We start from the raw sequence: 18,547 nt of genomic DNA, 5'->3' as shown, positions 1-18,547 counted from the left end.
ATCCAGGTGGTATAACCAATAAAGAAGACTGAAGTAGACACCAAGGGAAATATGACTTTGGAAGAAGCTTTAATGTCACTCCAAGTTGGATGGGGAGTGTGGAGGTAAATAACAAAGAATATTCTGCATTTACAGAATTACCTTCCAGTAAAGACTTCTTTTGCATCTTGAAAAGTGAATCTCCCCTTATCCTGTCAACATTGTCTAATTTTTGATGCAGTGAAGATTTTCTATATTTTGTTTCAGTTTTCCTGTTACTGTGTTACATCATTTCATTATTGACACATTTTTAACAACCTTTTCTGCAGCACAAATCATGAGCAAGCCAACAGCATCCATGACAAATGCTTATTTTATTTAGCACTGGGGTGTAGATTTGTCTGTGTCATGAAAGAAGATACTGCCAGCACAGCTAGCTGGAATTTTGTAAATAATTATATGTCATTTGTGAATATCGAAATGATTTATAGAAGATGTTTGTGTTAAAACTGTATCAGAACTGTATGTCATGTGTATATCAAACTGGTTTGTACAGACATGTATGTTGAAAACTTATTTTATAAAGTGTGTTTGAAATGCATCCACAGTGTGCTTACTGGAAGAAAACAGAAATGTATATACACTGTTGCAACTGTCTAAATGTATATATTATAACAGTGGAAATTGGAATACAGGAGATTAACTTAAGTCCAGAAAATTTTAGGAAAATAGCTGACATTAAATTACTTTATAGGCTACGCAATAAAAATGGTTTCTTTCAGTTTTGAATGCAGCTAGCGACACAGTCTGTTCTGAGAAGCTTTCTGTATTGTCTTTAGGGTGATTTAATTACTAGTCTTGAAAACATGAAGGAATGCAATTGTTTTATGACTTCTAGCATTTGCCAAAGATCTGACATCTATGTATTTTCCCAGTAGATGTTAAATACTGCCAGCTTGCAGCAGTGGGGGTTTCATCTGGGAACTAGAGTCAGATGACAAGAACTGATGTAATTCTGCAAGCTATCCCAGCAGTAATATTTGAGATATTAATTTGAGAAGTCTCTTGAGTGAGACAGAGCATTCTGTATTCTGTCTTGGACCTGACAACAACGAGGAGAGCCGTTCACCACATCTGCCTTGCTCTAGTAGAAAGTTCTTAGGTTATAGTAATTTTCTTAGATTCAGTCAGGAATATAGTGAAGCTTAGTTTAGATATTTTTCTTCATTTATTTGAGACTGTCCTGCAGTGTTGTTTTAAAGATTTCCTGTGGTTTTGAACTCTGATGTCACTGTGAATATATATTTAGTATTGTCTTGTTCTTTTATGTATTGTTAAATATATGTAAACCTTTCATTGTGGCTGATCTGTGTAGACGTATTTAAGTGTTGAGAGTACTTGCATATTTATTTGGTGACACTGTGTGGGCCACTCCTAACATCTTGCTCTTGGTCAAACTACTATTTGTATTAGCATTAATTTTACACAGTACAATTGGATACCCTTTTTTAAGGGACTTAAAGTAGCTGATAAGGGGTTCTGGTGGCAGTGATAACTACCTTATTGTGTGGTCAGAAAGGGGCATAGCTAGTAAACCTGTGCCAGCCTTTCCCAGGTGTGTGTGTGTGTGTGTGTGTGTGTGTGTGTGTGTGTGTGTGTGTGTGTGTGTGTGTGTGTGTGTGTGAAATAAATCTCCAAGAGTGTGTGTGTCAGCTACTTGGGCAGGGACACGAAGCACTGGTTGGACAGAGAGAGCGTTGGAGGACTTGGCTTGGAACCCTGGCTAAGGACTCAACTCTATAGCTGCGCCAGTGGGGAGTCTTATTGGGGATCTGGAGAGAGAGGGAGAAACTAGCCCCGGACTGACTGTGGTCTCTGTGTGCTCTTAAGGGAAATTGCACTTGATTCAGAGAGCTGCATCTGGAAATCCTGTGCGTGTGCCTGTCATCTTCCCAGTGTACGTCCCCCACTGGTGCTAGTGGTGAGAATTGAGGCTCCTTGATTACTGGTCCATTGGTGGGGCATCACATATTGGTTGGCAGTGGTGGGATATCCACTTCACATATTGGCTGGCAGTGGTGGGATCACCACATTGCTTACTGGAATTCAGTGATGTGGATATTGAAACTGTAGCCTTTAAAAATGTGGTCACTAAAGAAGATGTTTGTACTCTCAAGCAGCCAGACAGTAGACATTCAGAGTTTCATATCACAATAATTTTATTTATTTTTTTGTTAGCTTAGTTAGTCAGGGAGAGCAGGCAAGGATATCAGCAGAGGATTATGGCAAGCTGACAAGGAACCAGTTGGCTGAGACGCCAACCTGACTAAAGGAGAAGTGATTGCAGCCTTAACCACAGCTGCATCACAGACCAGCTACCAGGAGAACAACCAGAATGGCCTTGGGGATGTACAGCTCTTAGAAAATGGACAGTTCAACTTTGCTTCAGAGGACTTAAAAATCTGTCTGGAGTTAAATAGACTTGAACTAGAGGCCAAATGGTTGGAACTACAATCAGCAGAGAGACTGTGGCATTTGGAGGCTGAAGAAAAGGAGAAACAGATGGCATTACAATCAGCAGAGAGACTGAGATGTCTGGAAGCTGAAGAAAATGAATGGTAGAGGCAACATGAAAAGAAAATGCTGACTCTTCGCCAGGGTCATGGAGGTGATAGGGAAGGAAATAACCAAACCCCAGAATCAGTAAAGGTCAGTAAATATCTTCCACAATTTACAGAGCATGATAGTTTTGATATTTTTTTCACGTTTGAAAGGGTATGTAAACAGTATAATGTTGACCAAGGGCTCTAGGTACGGTTCTTGACCCCGTTACTCCATGGTAAAGCTGTAACTGCTGTTTCTAAATTGTCTGATACTGATTGCTTAAATTATAATACAGTTAAAAATTGTTTATTAGAGTGTTTTTAAGTTAACACCTGAAGCTTATAGAAAAAAGATTCATGTGCATAGAAGCAAAGCAGATGTAAGTGTGTGAATATATTGCTGAGTTAAGAAATTATTTTCATAGGTGGGTGAGTTGGTGTCAGGTCACCACTTTTGAAGGGCTAGCAGACCTTTTGATGAGGGAACAAGCCCTTAACACTTTGCCTAAGGACATGAGACTCTGGTTGGCAAATAGAGAATGTAGCACCGCAGATGAGTTGGGGAAACAAGGAGACCTATACCTAGCACGCAGGGCATCACTGCATAGGAAAGGGATATCCAGTGCTGCACATGGGTCTAAGAGAATCCATGATGGCCAGCCTAAACCACCCCAACAGAGTCCACCAGAAACAGGAGAAGCCACTCGTTCAGGTACACAGCCAGGATCAAGGATTAACTGTTTTAAATGAAACCAGTGGGGACATGTAGCATATAGATGTCCATGGAAGCAAGGTGGGGAACAAAAAGTAGGGGAGTCAGTAAGTGGGAATGACAGAATGCCAGCAGTAAGTTGTCTGCAGACAACAGGGGTACTAAACTACCAGAAGAGGTTATATCCTGTCTTAGTAGATGGAAAACAGGCCACTGATAAGAGAGAGATCGCCTCTGACCTAACCATTGTGAAGCCTGCAGTGGTTAAAGAGGAGCACTACTTGCTTGAGCAGTTTACTGCAGTCAGAGCTTTATGAGGGACCCCATTCCAAATACCTTTGGCTAGGGTTCACCTTGACTGGGAGGGTGGAAAAGGAAGCAAGCAAGTTGGTATGTTTGAGTATATCTCTGCAGATGTCCTGATAGGGAATGAATTTGATAATGCAGTACCTTGTGTGCATGCAGTTACATGCAGTCAGGCTTGGAGACAAGCATGTGGGTCTGGTAGCCTGGTGGGAGGGGGGGGGCAGACATACTGCACACTTTAAGCCAGGACTGGTGAGGTGGCTACATCAGGGAGTTAGCTACCCTGTAGCAGTGAGTCTGAAGGTGTGAGCCACAGTTGCTTGTGGGCACTGATGTTTTTTGGACAAAGTGACTGCAAGGGCAGAGGTGAGTAGTAGTATCCAGGCTGACAGTGAGGCACAACTGTCAGAGGATTCCAGATTTCCTGTGGAAGGGCAGCTGGGAAGGGTTACAAAGAGAGAGAGTTGAGACATGCTCAGCTGTGAGACCCTACATTACAAGGCTTGAGAGAGGTAGCCAGGGAGGTGCCTGATTCTCAAGGAAAGGAGGAATCTGTATACTGGGACAAAGGGTTACTGTATAGAGAGTGGACCCCTAAAGGAGAGCTAGAGGGTGAGAGAATACAGCAGTTGGTAGTGCCCAGAGCCTACCGTTTGGCACTTGTAGCCATAGCCCATGACATTCCCTTTGCAAGTCATATGGGCGTAAAGCGTACCAAGAGATGTATTATGCAGAACTTTTATTGGCCTGGGATTTCCAAGGATGTACTAGCTTACTGCAGGACCTGTGAGCAGTGCCAAAAAGTAGGCAAGGCAGGCAACAAGGTCAGAGCTCCTTTGGTGCTTTTGCCTGTGCCATTTCAGAGGGTAGCTATAGATATTGTGGGACCTCTGAGTACTCCAAGTGGCACAGGGAAGAAGTATATCCTAGTGGTAGTAGATTATGCTTCCAGATACCCTGAGGTGGTGGCTCTGTCCACCATAGAGGCAGAAAAGGTGTCAAATGCTTTGTTAGAGATTTCCAGCAGGGAAGGCTTCCCGAAAGAAATACTGACTTACAGAGGTGCCAATTTCATGTCAGATCTGCCTGCTTGTCTGTGGAAGCAGTGTGGGGTGAAGCACCTAAAGACCAAGCCCTACCATCCCCAGATGGGTCTGGTGGAGAGGTTAAACTCTACACTAAAGACCATGTTATTGGCATTTGCAGACCAATTTAAGAGGGAGTGGGACAAATATTTGCCCCTTTTGTTGTTTGGTTACAGAGAGGTGCCCCAGGAATCCACAGGTTTCTCACCTTCTGAGTTGCTGTATGGGCATAGGGTGAGGGGACTTCTAGATTTGATTCACGATGAGTGGGAGGGTGAGTGTGAACCCCACAAGGATTCTGTTGTGGCATATGTCCTAAATCTCAGGAGAAGGCTCAGGGAACTCATGGGCTTGGTCCAGGAGAACCTGGCAGAAGCCCAACAGGAAAAAAGGTCTGGTATGACAGAAATGCTCAAGCTAGAGAGTATGCTGTGGGGCAGCAGGTTATGGTTCTCATTCCTGTCAGGCACAACAAGTTGCAGGCAGCTTGGGAGAGAACCTTCAAAGTGGTAATGAAGGTCAGTGATGTTAACTACATGGTAGAACCACTAGGCAGAAGGCAGGGACACAGACTGTACCATGTTAACTTGATGAAACCTTACCATGATAGGGAGGCCCTGGTGCTAAGTATTTGCAGTGGAAGGCAGGAGGAAGTTGGAGTGGGATCTATGGCTATAGGGAGCCAGCCAGCGAAATCTCAAGTTACTGTGGTGGAGCCTAGGTTTGCAGGCATATGATATGACAGTGCAGCACTGTAGTGGGGTCAACAATGCCAAGGCAGCTGGGATCTCAAGACAGGGAATGGAGTAATGTATTCCCAGATCGGCTCATTCCACTCAAGCAGTGTTTCTCAAGGGTCACTTGAAAAACTAGCTTGAGTCTTCAAAGGGGGAAAGAAGTGTCATGAAAGGAGATACTGCCAGCACAGCTAGCTGGAATTTTGTAAATAATTATATATCATTTGTGAATATCAAAATGATTTATATAAAATTATTGTGTTACAACTGTATTAGAACTGTATGCCATGTGTATATCAAACTGGTTTGTACACACGTGTGTTGAAAAGGTATTTTATAAAGTGGTTGTGTTTGAAGTGCGTCCACAGTGTGCAGTGTGCCCTACTGGAAGAAAACTGAAATGTATATGCACTATTGTAACTGTCTAAAATGTATATATTTTAACAATAGGAAGTGAAATACAGGAGTTTAACGTCAGTCCAGCAAATTTTAGGAAACTAGACAAAATTAAATTACTTTATAGGCTACACAATAAAATATGGTATCTTTCAGTTTTCAGTGCAGCTAGACACAGAGTGTGCTGAGAACCTTTCTGTATTGTCTTTAGGGTGAATTAATTACTAGACTTGAAAGCATGAAGGAATGCAGTTGTTTTATGACTTCCAGCATCTGCCAAAGATCTGAGGTCTATGTATTTTCACAGGTAGATGCTAAATGCTGCCAGCTTCCAGCAGTGGGGGATTCGTCTGAAAACTAGAGTCAGATAACAAGAAGCGATGTCATTCTGCAAGCTATCCCAGCAGTAAAATTTGATATTTTAATTTGAGAAGTCTCTTAGTGAGACAGAGCATTCTGTATTCTGTCTTGGACCTGACAACAACTAGAAGATCCATTCACCACATCTGCCTTGCTCTATTAGTAAGTTCTCAGGTTATAGTAATATATGAAGCTTAGTTTAGATATTTTTCTTTATCTATTTGAGACTGTCCTGTGATGTTGTTTTAAATATTTCCTGTGGTTTTGAATTCTGATGTCACTGTGAATATATATTTAGTATTGTCTTGTTCTTTTATTATTTATTATTAAATAGATTAAAACCTTTCATTGTGGCTGATCTTCGTAAAGATATTTAAGTTTTGAGAGTACTTGCATATTTATTTGGTGGCACTGTGTGGGCCATTCCTAATAGCCTTGCTCTTGGTCAAACAAACATTTGGATTAGTATTACTATTACATAGTAAAATTGGACACTTTTTGTTAAGGGCCTTAAAGTAGCTGATAAGGGGTTCTGGTGACAGTAATAATTAAGTTATAGAATGGGCAGAAGGGGGCATAGCTAGTAAACCCATGTGTGTGTGTGTGTGTGTGTGTGTGTGTGTGTGTGTGTGTGTGTGTAAAGTAAATTTCCAAGAGTGTGTGTGTGTCAGCTATTTGGGCAGGGGCATGAAGCACTGGTTGGACAGAGACTTGGCTTGGAACTTTGGCTAAGGACTGAACTCTATAGCTGTGCCAGTGAGTCTTAGTGGGGATCTGGAGAAAGAGGGAGAAACCAGCTCTGTACTAACTGTGGTGTCTGTGTGCTCTTAAGGGGAATTGCAATTGATGCAGAGAGCTGCATCTGGAAGTATTATGCGTGTGCCTGTCATCCTCCCAGTGTATGTCCCCCACTGGTTCCAGTGGTGAGGACTGAGGCTCCTTGTTTACTGGTCCAATGGTGGGGCTTCACCGTCTTAAGTTTTAATTTTCTCATCCTGATTTGACTTTTCTTCAGGTATTTTGGCCAGATACAGCTTCTCTTGGGTTCTAATAGGAAGCCACTTGAAATGGGGATGGACTGTTTACTCTATTTGGATGTGCCTCTGCCTGAGTCATTTGAATCTTTTCATTTGGAAGGTAGTCCTTCCCTAACAGCTGATGCTTGGATAGCTTTCTTGAGATAATTCCACATGAAGAATGTAGGACTTGCTTATGGCTTACTAACGTTCTGTCAGAGAATGACATTTTGTGACGGTTACCTGAAACCTGACATTTCTCTTTGACATTTGCCATTTTTCCCCATTATGCACTGTGTGTTGAGGGGGAGGGTTCAGCCCTTCACTTAAAATATTTGATTTAGTTCATATGTTCATTGAGTGCTAGTCTGGATATGTTTTTTTATTTCTGGGTAACAGTAAGTATGTACCGAATTGCATTTTTTCTTCTTGCACGTGTGGCAGCAGTTACTGCTTCTTTAATTGCATAATGGATGCCTCAGGTTCATAGGTCTGTACAAGACTAGCGATCACTAGGGCCTTTTTAAGCCTAGCCATGAAAAAATAAATACTAGACTATCAATTTACAGACTTATAAGCCTAGCTAACAACTATTATTTAGAATCAAACTTTGTATCCTGCATCTATGCGGTAATGACAATCCGTCTCCCCCAACTTTTTATCTGTCTAGTACTCTGACCTATGTCATTGCCTGTTGTGACATTTGCACATATTTTTTCTGCAAGTATATTTGTATTCTACAGCTGGGTGATTAATTCATTGTACGTGTTAAAGTCACAGCTTTTCCCTCTCAGGTTGCTATTATTACTTTCAACCTTTGAGGTCAAGCTTCAAGCTGAGTTTATAGTTAGTTCTGGAAGATTTGATAAAAAAGCAAGTAGATGTGCCTTATTTAATTTGAAGTTGTTATGCCACCCATCCCCAGCCACCCTTGTTTTCCCCATTTTTACACATGGGTTTGGAATGTCACATCAACAATGACCAATATTCACACTGTCAGATGGCCAGTCCTTCCAGAGTTGTTGTTCTATACCACACGCGGACAAACACTCATGCACACTCACACCTACAACTAATTCGGAGTGCCTCATCCACATACTGCATGTCTTTGGAATATGACTAGAATAATTTTAACTAGACAAGCAGGCTAACTCATGCACTTTATTCAGTCATAATCTGTCAAGCCACAAGGTCAAGGATACATATTTATATTGACAACATAGAGTGACCAATCAACAAGGATGTTTTGGGATGGAAAAAATCTGAGCACCTGGAGAGAACCTCGGTAGGCAAGGGAGGACATGCAGATTCTTTAGAAACTGTGACTAGATGAGGGAATTGAATCACAGACCGGAGTTGAAGCAGAATTCCTTCCACTGAGATGCAATGCTGCTGTGGCCTTTTTTATTAGACAGCAAATAAATAATTTGAGCATAATTTTAAGTAGTATCATTGCATGCATATTCGTAGCTTAGGGCTGAATTCAATTCAACATTCAAGTCTGTGGATATAAATAGGCTTATTTATAACATGTTTACATTTACAGAACCCACACCGCAGTCAAAATTGCTCCAAGGTACAGTGCACCAGTAATTCATGTGTTGGATGCATCCAGGAGTGTTGTTGTGGTGAGTGTTATAACCTTTTAACATTTTTGTTATTACTTTTGAAGTGCTATTTGAGACATAAATACATTCAGCCACAAGTCTGCTTTCTAATACTGCATCATTAATTTCATGATCATACTTTTGTGCCATTGCAAAGATTTGTAACTCTCTTGGTGTTGCTGGACAATATTCCTTGCCAGGAATACAGTTTACCTGATCCAAATGGATTGCAACCTGCATCTGCTTCTGTTATTTTTAGCATAATAAATTGCTTCCTGATTAGGATAGAGCTCATTTCACCAGGAATAAAGCTACCACTGCTGCAGTTTTAAAATGGGTGTGCACACAGACAGTTCTGTAGGTTGGAACATCATCTTTTGTTCACACCTTGGGTCCATCTCAAGGGCAAGAGCCAGGTTCACCTCTCTCATCCTGCTGAGTCTGCTGTCCCCAGCTAATATTCCTGTCTGACCACCCACATAGCTCTGGAAGTCCTCCCAAGAATTAGTACTGCAAAAACTGACAATGATGAACAGAGTACACCTGTGTCTCTAACTTAACATAAGTGTAGATATTTAAGTAGAACCCCTCCATTAACTGGGAAAGCTACTCATGTACCAATACACTTGCCCAAAGCTTTCTGGAATTCATTAATTCCAATATCCTGGACCTGCTCGTTCTTACCCTCACTAGAGGTAGCAACATCCTTGACTTGGTCATTACTAACATGGGCGACCGTTGCTCTACACCAGTAGTCAACTCTTCCCTGGTTAGATCCGACCACAAACTAATCACCTTGGAAATCCCCCCCCCCCCCCCCACAAAGGTAACCACCATAAAAAACTTCTCCAAAGCTAACTTTGGGCTCCTAAAAACAGAGGTGGCTACCTTCACGGCACCCATGCAAATGGAGAATAATTGCATGACCGCCGAATCATACACCAATGCACTGTACGAACATGTACACAAATGCATGGATCTCGCCATACCCAATAGAACCAAGACCCTGTCCTCAAAAAAAAGGAACCCAGTCTGGTGGTCCCCTGCCATAAACAAACTCTGCAACAGAAGGAGGAAACTGATGTGGAATAAGATGAAGTCCCAAGACTGGAAAAACTCCCTAATCAGCCTCAACAAAAGGATGAGATCCCTCATCAAATCCTCTAAAGCTAGCTATGAAAACAGAATTGCAGCAGATAGTAAAGACAATCATAAGGCCTTCTATAGTTATGCAAAGAATCTCCATGGCAATACCCAGATTTGCTTTGAGCTACTGCACAGTGGTACCTCGTATGCCAAGCCAACAGATATTGCCAATATACTGGCCGACAGATTCAGTGCCAACTTCACCCCTCTCCCCCCCAAAGGACAAATCACAATGCCACTAGATTATCAGGCACCCAGTATTACTGCTGCACAGGTTAAAACAGCACTGTCCAAGGCCAAGAATACAGCTTCTGTGGGACCTGACAATATCCCTAGCTGTGTTCTACATGAGCTACAGAGTGAACTGGCACCTCACCTATGTGGCTTTTTCAATCACAGCCTCACCTCAGGCTTTGTCCCTACAGAATGACGCACTGCTACAGTCATCCCTCTCCACAAGGAAGGAGTGACTACAGACCTCAGGAACTATCGCCCCATTAGCCCGACGAATCTTATATGAAAAGCTATGGAACGCATCATCATGGACCTAATAAACAAGGATATAGGGAATCTCCAAACACTGGATCCTACACTGTTTGGTTTTGTGAGGGGTAGATCATGCCTGCTCAACTTGGTCGACTTCTATGAGTCAGTCACCAGAGCTGTGGATGAAGGCAAGGTGGTTCGTACAGCCTACCTTGATCTGGCCAAAGCCTTTAATACCATTCCCCACTCAGGAATCATAAAAAAACTCACTAAGCTAGGCATCAACCCCTATATCACTAGGTGGGTTGCAAACTGGCTCACAGATAAAACCCACAGTATGAAAGTAGCTGACTCCAAGTCAGACTATCGAACTGTCAATGATAGTCCACTGAACACAGAAGGTGTTATAAGAGATCTAGGAACACAGGTTGACAGCAACCTCTCTTTTGACCACGACATTGCCACTGTGGTCAGAAAGTCCTTCTGTGTGACACATCTCATTACTAAGGGTTTTGCATCCAGGAAGAAAGAGGTCATTGTCTCCCTCTACTCTTCCCTCATTAGGCCAATCATCGAGTACAGTGCCCCATTTGGCATGTACCTCACTAGACACCTGCAACAACTGGAGAGGCCACAAAAGTACCTCACAAAGAGGATCCTAGGCCTTAAACATTTGTCCTATATGGACAGACTCAGAAAACTCCCACTATTCTCTGTCTCATATCACCTACATAGAGGCGATCTCTGCTTGAGTTAGAAAGCCATGTCTGACCCAGCTCTGTTAGAAATGCTACATCTAAAGAAATCCCAATCCCTCTGCACCACACGTTCCAGAGACCTCAACCTCATTACCACAATCAACAGAACATGCTGGAGGGACAGGTTCATAACCCAGAGACTGCCCATGCTATGGAATAGACTTCCCATACTTGTTAAGCAGAGCACCTCACTAGCCCCCTTCAAGAGGAATCTTGGTGAGTGGATGGGAAATAGAGAATTCACCCCAGGGATCACTCCAGTGGCTCTACTCGACAGAGGCACTAGGAACTAAGGTCGGGTGGCACGATACCCGGGTAATCCTATAGGCTAGGCTTGTAAAGGCTCCAGGGCCATTAGCCTAGTACACAATTATGAACCTAGATTAGTATTTCAATACCTTTTTCCCACCCTCCTTTCCCTTTCTAGCTTTCTCTTTCTCTTTATAGTCTGGTTGGGGTGGGTCCCTCGTCCCATTCTTCATCCTCACCCCCTTACTTTCTTTCCACTTAGGTCAGGGATTCTGTCTCATAGTAGGGACAGTTGGGAAGGTCATGGTCCACCTCAGAACCATTGGATTCCTTAGTCTGGTCAAGAAAGACCAGAATATGGCACCAGCTGATGTCCTTTTTATACCCTGATGTCCAAACGTTGGTATGCATGAGACATTTACTGGCTGGGGTTTAGTGAGACTCTGGCATTCAGGCTCACAGTGGGCTTCTGCACAACAGAAAGTCCCAAGAATTAGTATTGCAGTGCTGCTCTACTGCAACATCTACAATTATGCTAAGTTAGAGACACAGGTGTACTACTTCTGTCTTACCCTTTGGGGTCTCCACTGGTCTCCACTGCACCAGGGGTATTCACCAAGTGTTTGGCTCCACCCATTGCTTATTTCAGACTTTAAGGAATTCACATATTTCCATATTGGGATGATTGTCTTATCTATGTAGACTCTTTTTTCAACTGTCAAGAGATTTTAGCAGTTGTTTAGAAACTTCTGCATAGTTTGGGTTTTCAAATCAACTTTCTGAAATCCTCTGTTCTCCCTTTCTGCAAACAGAGTAGATCTGCCTCAACAGTTCTTCCTGAATTTCTCAAATCAGAGCCTGGTACCTCCAAGGGAATTTCTCAGGAGTTTGGGGTACATGGTATTGAAGATTCTCATGCTCTCTGTGGGCAGTCTCCACATAAGGAAAGCCCAGCAGTACCTTAGAACACTTTAAATTCAGCATCTACACTCTTTGTTTTCAGATCCAGTTTTCTGGGACTTCTAAAGAGGGGGATTTTGTGGTGGTTAGACAAGTTCTCCTGTGATCCAAGTCTCCTATTCTCCTTTCCTTCCCCCCCTGTAGTTTGTCATCACAGATGCATCAGACATGGTGTGAAGAGCGGTTTCCAAAGGGGTAAAAGTGCAGGCTGTATAAAGCCCTTTAGACAGACAGAAACACATTAATGTTAGAGCAATGTTGCTAGTGTGTAACACTTTAAAAGCCTTAAATCATCTCTGGTCCCCAGGACCACTTCAGGTTTACACAGACAACATCACAGTGCTGTGGTGCATAAACAAACAAGGATGGTACAAGATTCTTACCCTTTTTACAGACTTGCTATTATAACCTATGAGATGGCAACTCAGCTTAGTTTGACTGCTCAAACTTCATACATTCAGCCAGAGCAAAATTTCATTGCAAACCAGCACAGCAGAACCAGGACCCCCCCCCCCTCCCCGAATGGAAACATCATCCTGGGATCTTCTAAGAATTGATCAAGTAGATCTGTTTGCCTTCTCTCAGAACTGATAACTAAAGAAATTCTTCTCCAGGACTCCTTGTAAACCGGTAAAGAAGACGGATGCCTTCACATTCCCATGGATGGGAATGTTACTGTGTGCTTTTCCATTAATTATCAGGAACCTTATAAAGACTCAGAAGGATTCTCCAAAAGTCATAGTAGTGACTCCATTTTGGCCCAGGTAACACTAGTTTGCCTTTTTTTTTTTTTTTTTTTTTTTTTAAAGTCTGGCCAAGGGCAATTTACTACATGTGTCCCCACCAAACAGATTAGCTCACACGAGACAGGTATTATTAGATGCACACCAACCTAAAAACTCTTCAACTAACTGCCTAGTTGATAGAATTTTGATACCTTTTTTCCCCTGAGGATGTGCACCAGGTAATAAAGGAGGTGAAAAATGCTAATTGGAAATCATATATGTGCAAGTGGAAAAGATTTTCTGGTTGGTACAAGAACAAAAACACACAAAAGAAAGTTCATCCTTGTTGATGTTCAAGCACAACTTGGAACTATGGATGGGAAACAGAAAATTTACCATAGGCCTGTACTATTAATGGACAGAGGCAGCTTCTAAATGCTTTGTCCCATGCATGGGTCCCATGATCTCCCATCAAAATATCTATGACATGATCCCAGTATTTCTCTTTAGGAATGATATATAATTATTGACCATAGGATGAATAAGACCAGTCTGTAACCAAATGGGATAGGTTAATTCCAGCACAAAAAGGGAAACTGGCAAGGTTTAAAATGGTCTGCAAGGGCAACTAGCTTAGTACTTAGTATGTACAAGAACCAGGACCCTCTCCAGGTCTGGCTGCCTCTGGTTCTTGATTATTTGTGTGAGCTACTGCCCTCTGGCCTTTCTTATTTTTCTGTCAAGTCACATTTGTTAGCCATTTATTTAATATTTGTCTGCTCTTTGATTTTCCCCCTTTTTAACCATACTCAAATTACACTATTTTGAAATGCGTGTTGCTTATCCATCCAGCTAGGAAACATTTGGCTCCTCTTTGGGATCTTCTTAACTTTGTGCTTACTCTTTTTTTTCCATTTGTAGCAGCTTATCAGACAGAATAGAGGTCCTTAACAGTTCTCTGACTTCTGCTAAGAGTGTTTCTAAACTATTAACATTTATACTGAGTCAACCTTACCTCATTTTTCAGGAGAACATGTTTTTTTGAGAACTAATCCTTCTTTATGCCTGAAGTGGGCTTAGAGCTTACTTTAAGCCAGACTATTAATTTTCTTGTATTCTTTTCTGAACCCAAGAACAAGTGAGAAAACTTTTTTCATACTGTATATATTCACATACAGCTCAGATACTACTTAGAGAAAACTTGAACCTTCAGGAAAGTTGACCAGCAGTTTGTCCTCGATGAAGGTAAGAGGAAAAGACAGCCAGTGTCAAAACAGACTATTTCTAGGTGGTTGTATCTTGCTGTTGTTTTTTGTTATATTCACCAAATAAACCACTTCCAGACAGGGTTAAGGACCACTCCACAAGGGTTTGGCTTCTTGGATGGCTTTCTGGAAAGGGATTGACTCTAGAGGCAGCAACGTGTTCCTGTGTACATACCTTTACAGAGGACTATAAACTGGACTCCTTTTTCCAGGCCCAGAACACTTTGTTACACTTTCTGTGTCTTGGTATTTGCTCCAAAACATTGGTTTCTTTGCTGATTTTATGCAGTAAATTCCAGCCATCTTGCCTGCTGTCTGTACCCCTATTTCCAGTCATTCATATAGGTGAAGTCTTTTTTTTTTCATTCCTATTTTGTCTTACTTGTTATAATACTTTCTGTTGCATTATGAATATAGTATTTTGTATGGTTTTTGTTCTTCTCCTTTAGGGCCTGCATCCAAAGTTCTGCTTTCTTCTTACTTCACACCCCCACCTGTTTCTTCCACATTCCTTTTCACCTTGACTTGTAACATTCTGCTCGTGTTATGCATATGAGCCAACATTGTGTAGCTCTAAAATATCCCTTCAAATCAGGTAATCCTACTTCACCTTGCCTTATGGGGGGAATCAACTTATCCCACTTAACTCTTGCCCTCTTTCCCACCAGAAAATTCCTTCAACCCTTTATTAATTATGGTCCAAAACTTCTCCTTTGGTTTGGAAAAAAATACCTGATCGGTATTAAAAAAAACTAAAGGGACTGCAAACATTTTCAGTGTTTATTTCGTACTATCCATATCTGTAATCAAGAGCTTTCAGCTTCTCAGTGTTTGTGATCTTTTTAGTCTCTTCCCAAATACACTTAGCTGACATAACAGAATCCTTAACCAGTTCATGTGTGAGTACATATTTTTTTCTGCTATAGCCTTTAATCTTCATTTATTGTATATTCTGAAAAGTCTTGAAACTGTCTCAAAATATTCCACAGCACCAGAATAATCTATTCTGGATTTGTCAAGCACAAAATAATATCTGTGAATAAAGCTAGCTTTTCTTGAGTGCCATATCAGTTCATTATCATCACCATCATCGTCATCATCAACCCTCCTTTTTCCTGTTTTCTGCATGGGGTTTGGAGTAGTGTGACCTGTCATTTTCTCTATCCCTCTCTCTCTCTTTCTCTCTCAGTTCATTGTCACTCTCCTGTCTTCGACAGTCATGCCTGACTGCTTCAAGTCTTCTCTAATACAGTCCATCCATCCATCCATCTTTTTTGCTGGATCCCCTCATTTTTGCTTGCCTTCTTCCTCTCTGTTCTAAACCATACCAGCTATGTCCTTATCTAAAGCAGACATCAAAGGGAGAAAAGGGTACCCCAGTCTTGTTCCTGTGCTCAAACATAGCTTGTAGGAGGGTAGTCTCCTACCTTAATTCTTGCCGCCAAGCCTTCATATGTACTCCTAATTAACCCTATTTTTCTGTCAGGTAATGCAGATGTTGTCATTGCCCTATTCATAAACTCCCAGTTACCTAATTCATGTTTTCTCTGTCTCAAGACCACAAGCAATAGTTTTGTTTTCTTGCACTCTTCTTCACTTTGGAACATCATTCTTATATTAATGTCAAGTATTTGGCTCCCCGCCAAAAAAAAAAAAAAAAAAAAAAAGTACATTGATCCATTTCTATTAACTTTGTTAACATGTTTTCCATTCTCTAAGCAAGTATTGACATACACTTTTTAATCATTGTTTAAATTTGAAATTAATATATGTGAAACTTGGTGTGAAGTGTCTTCATCCACTTTGGGTAATACAGCTACCACAGCTTAATTCTAATATGATGGTACTCCCCTCCTCAATTTTAAAATTTATTTCCCCTTAAAATCTTTATCATTTTCTTTCCTCCAAACTGGAATAATATCTGTTCCTGGAGACTTCCCTGTTGATTGGTTATGCATCACCATTTTTAAGTCATCTCTTCTTATCTTGGCTATTAATTGTTCAGCCTCATCTTTTCTTGGCATAATTAAGTGTTCAGTAAATATTTCCATTTGTGCCTTTTATTGGTTTCCACATTCCTCTGCTTTATATGGATTTTATGTGGACTTTCATAAACTTTCTGAAATATCTCCAGTACTTCTGTAGAATCTCTGGTTATTTTTTCTTGTTAGACGCTTCCCAAGTACCCTTTCTACTTTATTGCCTAAGTCATTTTCCTAAAGATATTTGTGCTCTGGAGATATCAAAAATAGTTGCGTAATGGCAACATTTCTAAAGTCATGCATATTATCCAAATGCTCCTTTATTTTCCCTTTGGAACTTTGCAGTTGCTCTTCTTGTTCACTGAGAGTCCCCTTTTTTGCAGTACATTAATCTTTGTTATCCTCTCTAAACAATTCCTGTTGCATATTGTCCTGGATCTCTTTCTGTCTTATTCTTACCATGTTTTTAAATTCCATTTTATCCCACTCACTGGCTATTCCTTCTGAGGAAATTTTTATGTTCCTAATAACTCCCAAATCATTTATATTAACAATTCCTTAAAGGTATGTCTGCGTAGCAGATTAAGGGGAAAGCAACAGTGTCTCATTTATACATTCTCCTCCATCTTTATCTTAGTTTTTATTGAGGCATGATGGTGCATGATCTGAATAGTTATTGGGTGTATGCCAAAGCTTTAAATTAAGTACAGGTGTTCCTGTGAAATATAATTTATATTCAGTCAAGTCCTGTTTTTGTACTTTGTGGGGTTCCTACTACTGAATTCACATCTTTCATACCAAACATTCTCATATGTCTTCAGGAATGTGCCCTCTTTTGTTATATTCCCCTTTCTTGTTCGGCCTATTGCAAATCAGGTTCTGGTCCTCACCCAATAATAATAATCCCTGCTGAAAGCTGATTATTTCTAACAAAATTATCTTAAGATACATAATAGCAGTTTTAGTTGGAATATTAATGCATGCCAACATAATCCTCTTCCCCTGTCAGTAACCCCATACTACAATAAATCTGCCATTGTTTGCCTTTCTTCCCTTCTTCTTTTACCACTGATCACTACTGGAGCCTCTTTAGCAGTCAGTATTATTATTCCCATTTTCCTTTGTCTCTGATATTCTGCTGAATATCCACCCTGAAATCCTTTCTTTGTCAAATTCACATGCTCATTTCTATCCAGCTGTGTCTCCAGCAACATTGCTGTTTGCACCATACACCCTTTAATATAATAACATTAACTACATTAAAGTACTAAGGCTACAGAGGAGTCAACTGCTTGTAAAAGTTATTCACGTCCCACAGTTGAAAACTTCATTTATTGTTACTGATCTGCTTGCCAGTCTACCTTTATGTAAATTAAACTACATTATACATTTCACTCAGCAGACTGTGTTCAAACCTCTCATGATCAATTGCATGTACCTGCAGATTTCTCATTTCCAAATAAAAGTAGTACTTGACTTTTCAGATATATGAAATAATCTTTGTAAATTTCCCTCAGAACACACTGTTGAACCACTAATGATTAATTGCTGCACCTGTGGACTTTTTGTATTCCACCGAATGCCATTGCTAGTGGTAATAAATAGCCAGCAACTTTTTCAAATGCAAGAAAGAACTACGATTTTCTATGCCTTTCATCATTTTATCTTATTTTTCAAGTTTAATAGATACTATTATTAGTATAGACAGTCCCAAAAAGTTTAAACTTACACTAAAAAACTACCTCTCCAATTCCTGGGCCTGCCTTTACTCAAGATTATATTTATTTTTTCACATTCTTATGTCCTCTGTCTCCCCATTCAACTCCACCCCTGTAGCATCCCTATAAGTTTTTCCTTGCTCACCCTTCAAGTCTTTCAGGTCATAGGATACAAACTACTAGCAAGAAATCCCCCCTTTCTTTTTAGAGCTACACAACTTAGCTCACAATCTCCTAATAACATACCCCTCCTTTCTGTTTCTCTTTCTCTTTACCTCTACTATTTCCCCACTAACCTTTAATGTGTTAGCACTACTTTCCTCTTTCAAAATGTCTTGTAACTTTATTTAAAATGTAAAATTGCCATGCACATCTATTGATAACAAATGTTACTACACAAATCTATGACACGAAGTGCTGAATTTGATGATGTACTGATTTGAAGATATATGTACTG

At 40.8% G+C, this 18,547-nt stretch overlaps 1 protein-coding gene across 2 annotated transcripts in view; it reads left to right on the top strand.

Moving 5' to 3' along the window:
* The window catches only part of MTR (5-methyltetrahydrofolate-homocysteine methyltransferase), a 1,755,520-nt gene that overhangs the window by 1,372,432 nt on the left and 364,541 nt on the right, over positions 1-18,547 (top strand). For both annotated transcript variants that reach the window (XM_044059073.1, XM_044059064.1), the window contains exon 25: positions 8,741-8,822. In XM_044059073.1, the coding sequence (XP_043915008.1) occupies positions 8,741-8,822 (82 nt within the window). The remainder of the gene's footprint in view (positions 1-8,740; positions 8,823-18,547) is intronic.

The sequence above is a fragment of the Protopterus annectens genome, chromosome 1.part2 (genome assembly GCF_019279795.1).
Source record: "Protopterus annectens isolate FY-2018-M chromosome 1.part2, PAN1.0, whole genome shotgun sequence".
Taxonomy (NCBI): Eukaryota; Metazoa; Chordata; order Ceratodontiformes; family Protopteridae; genus Protopterus; species Protopterus annectens.
The sequence above is the reverse complement of the archived record's forward strand: the minus strand, read 5'-3'. Positions and strand labels throughout refer to the sequence as shown.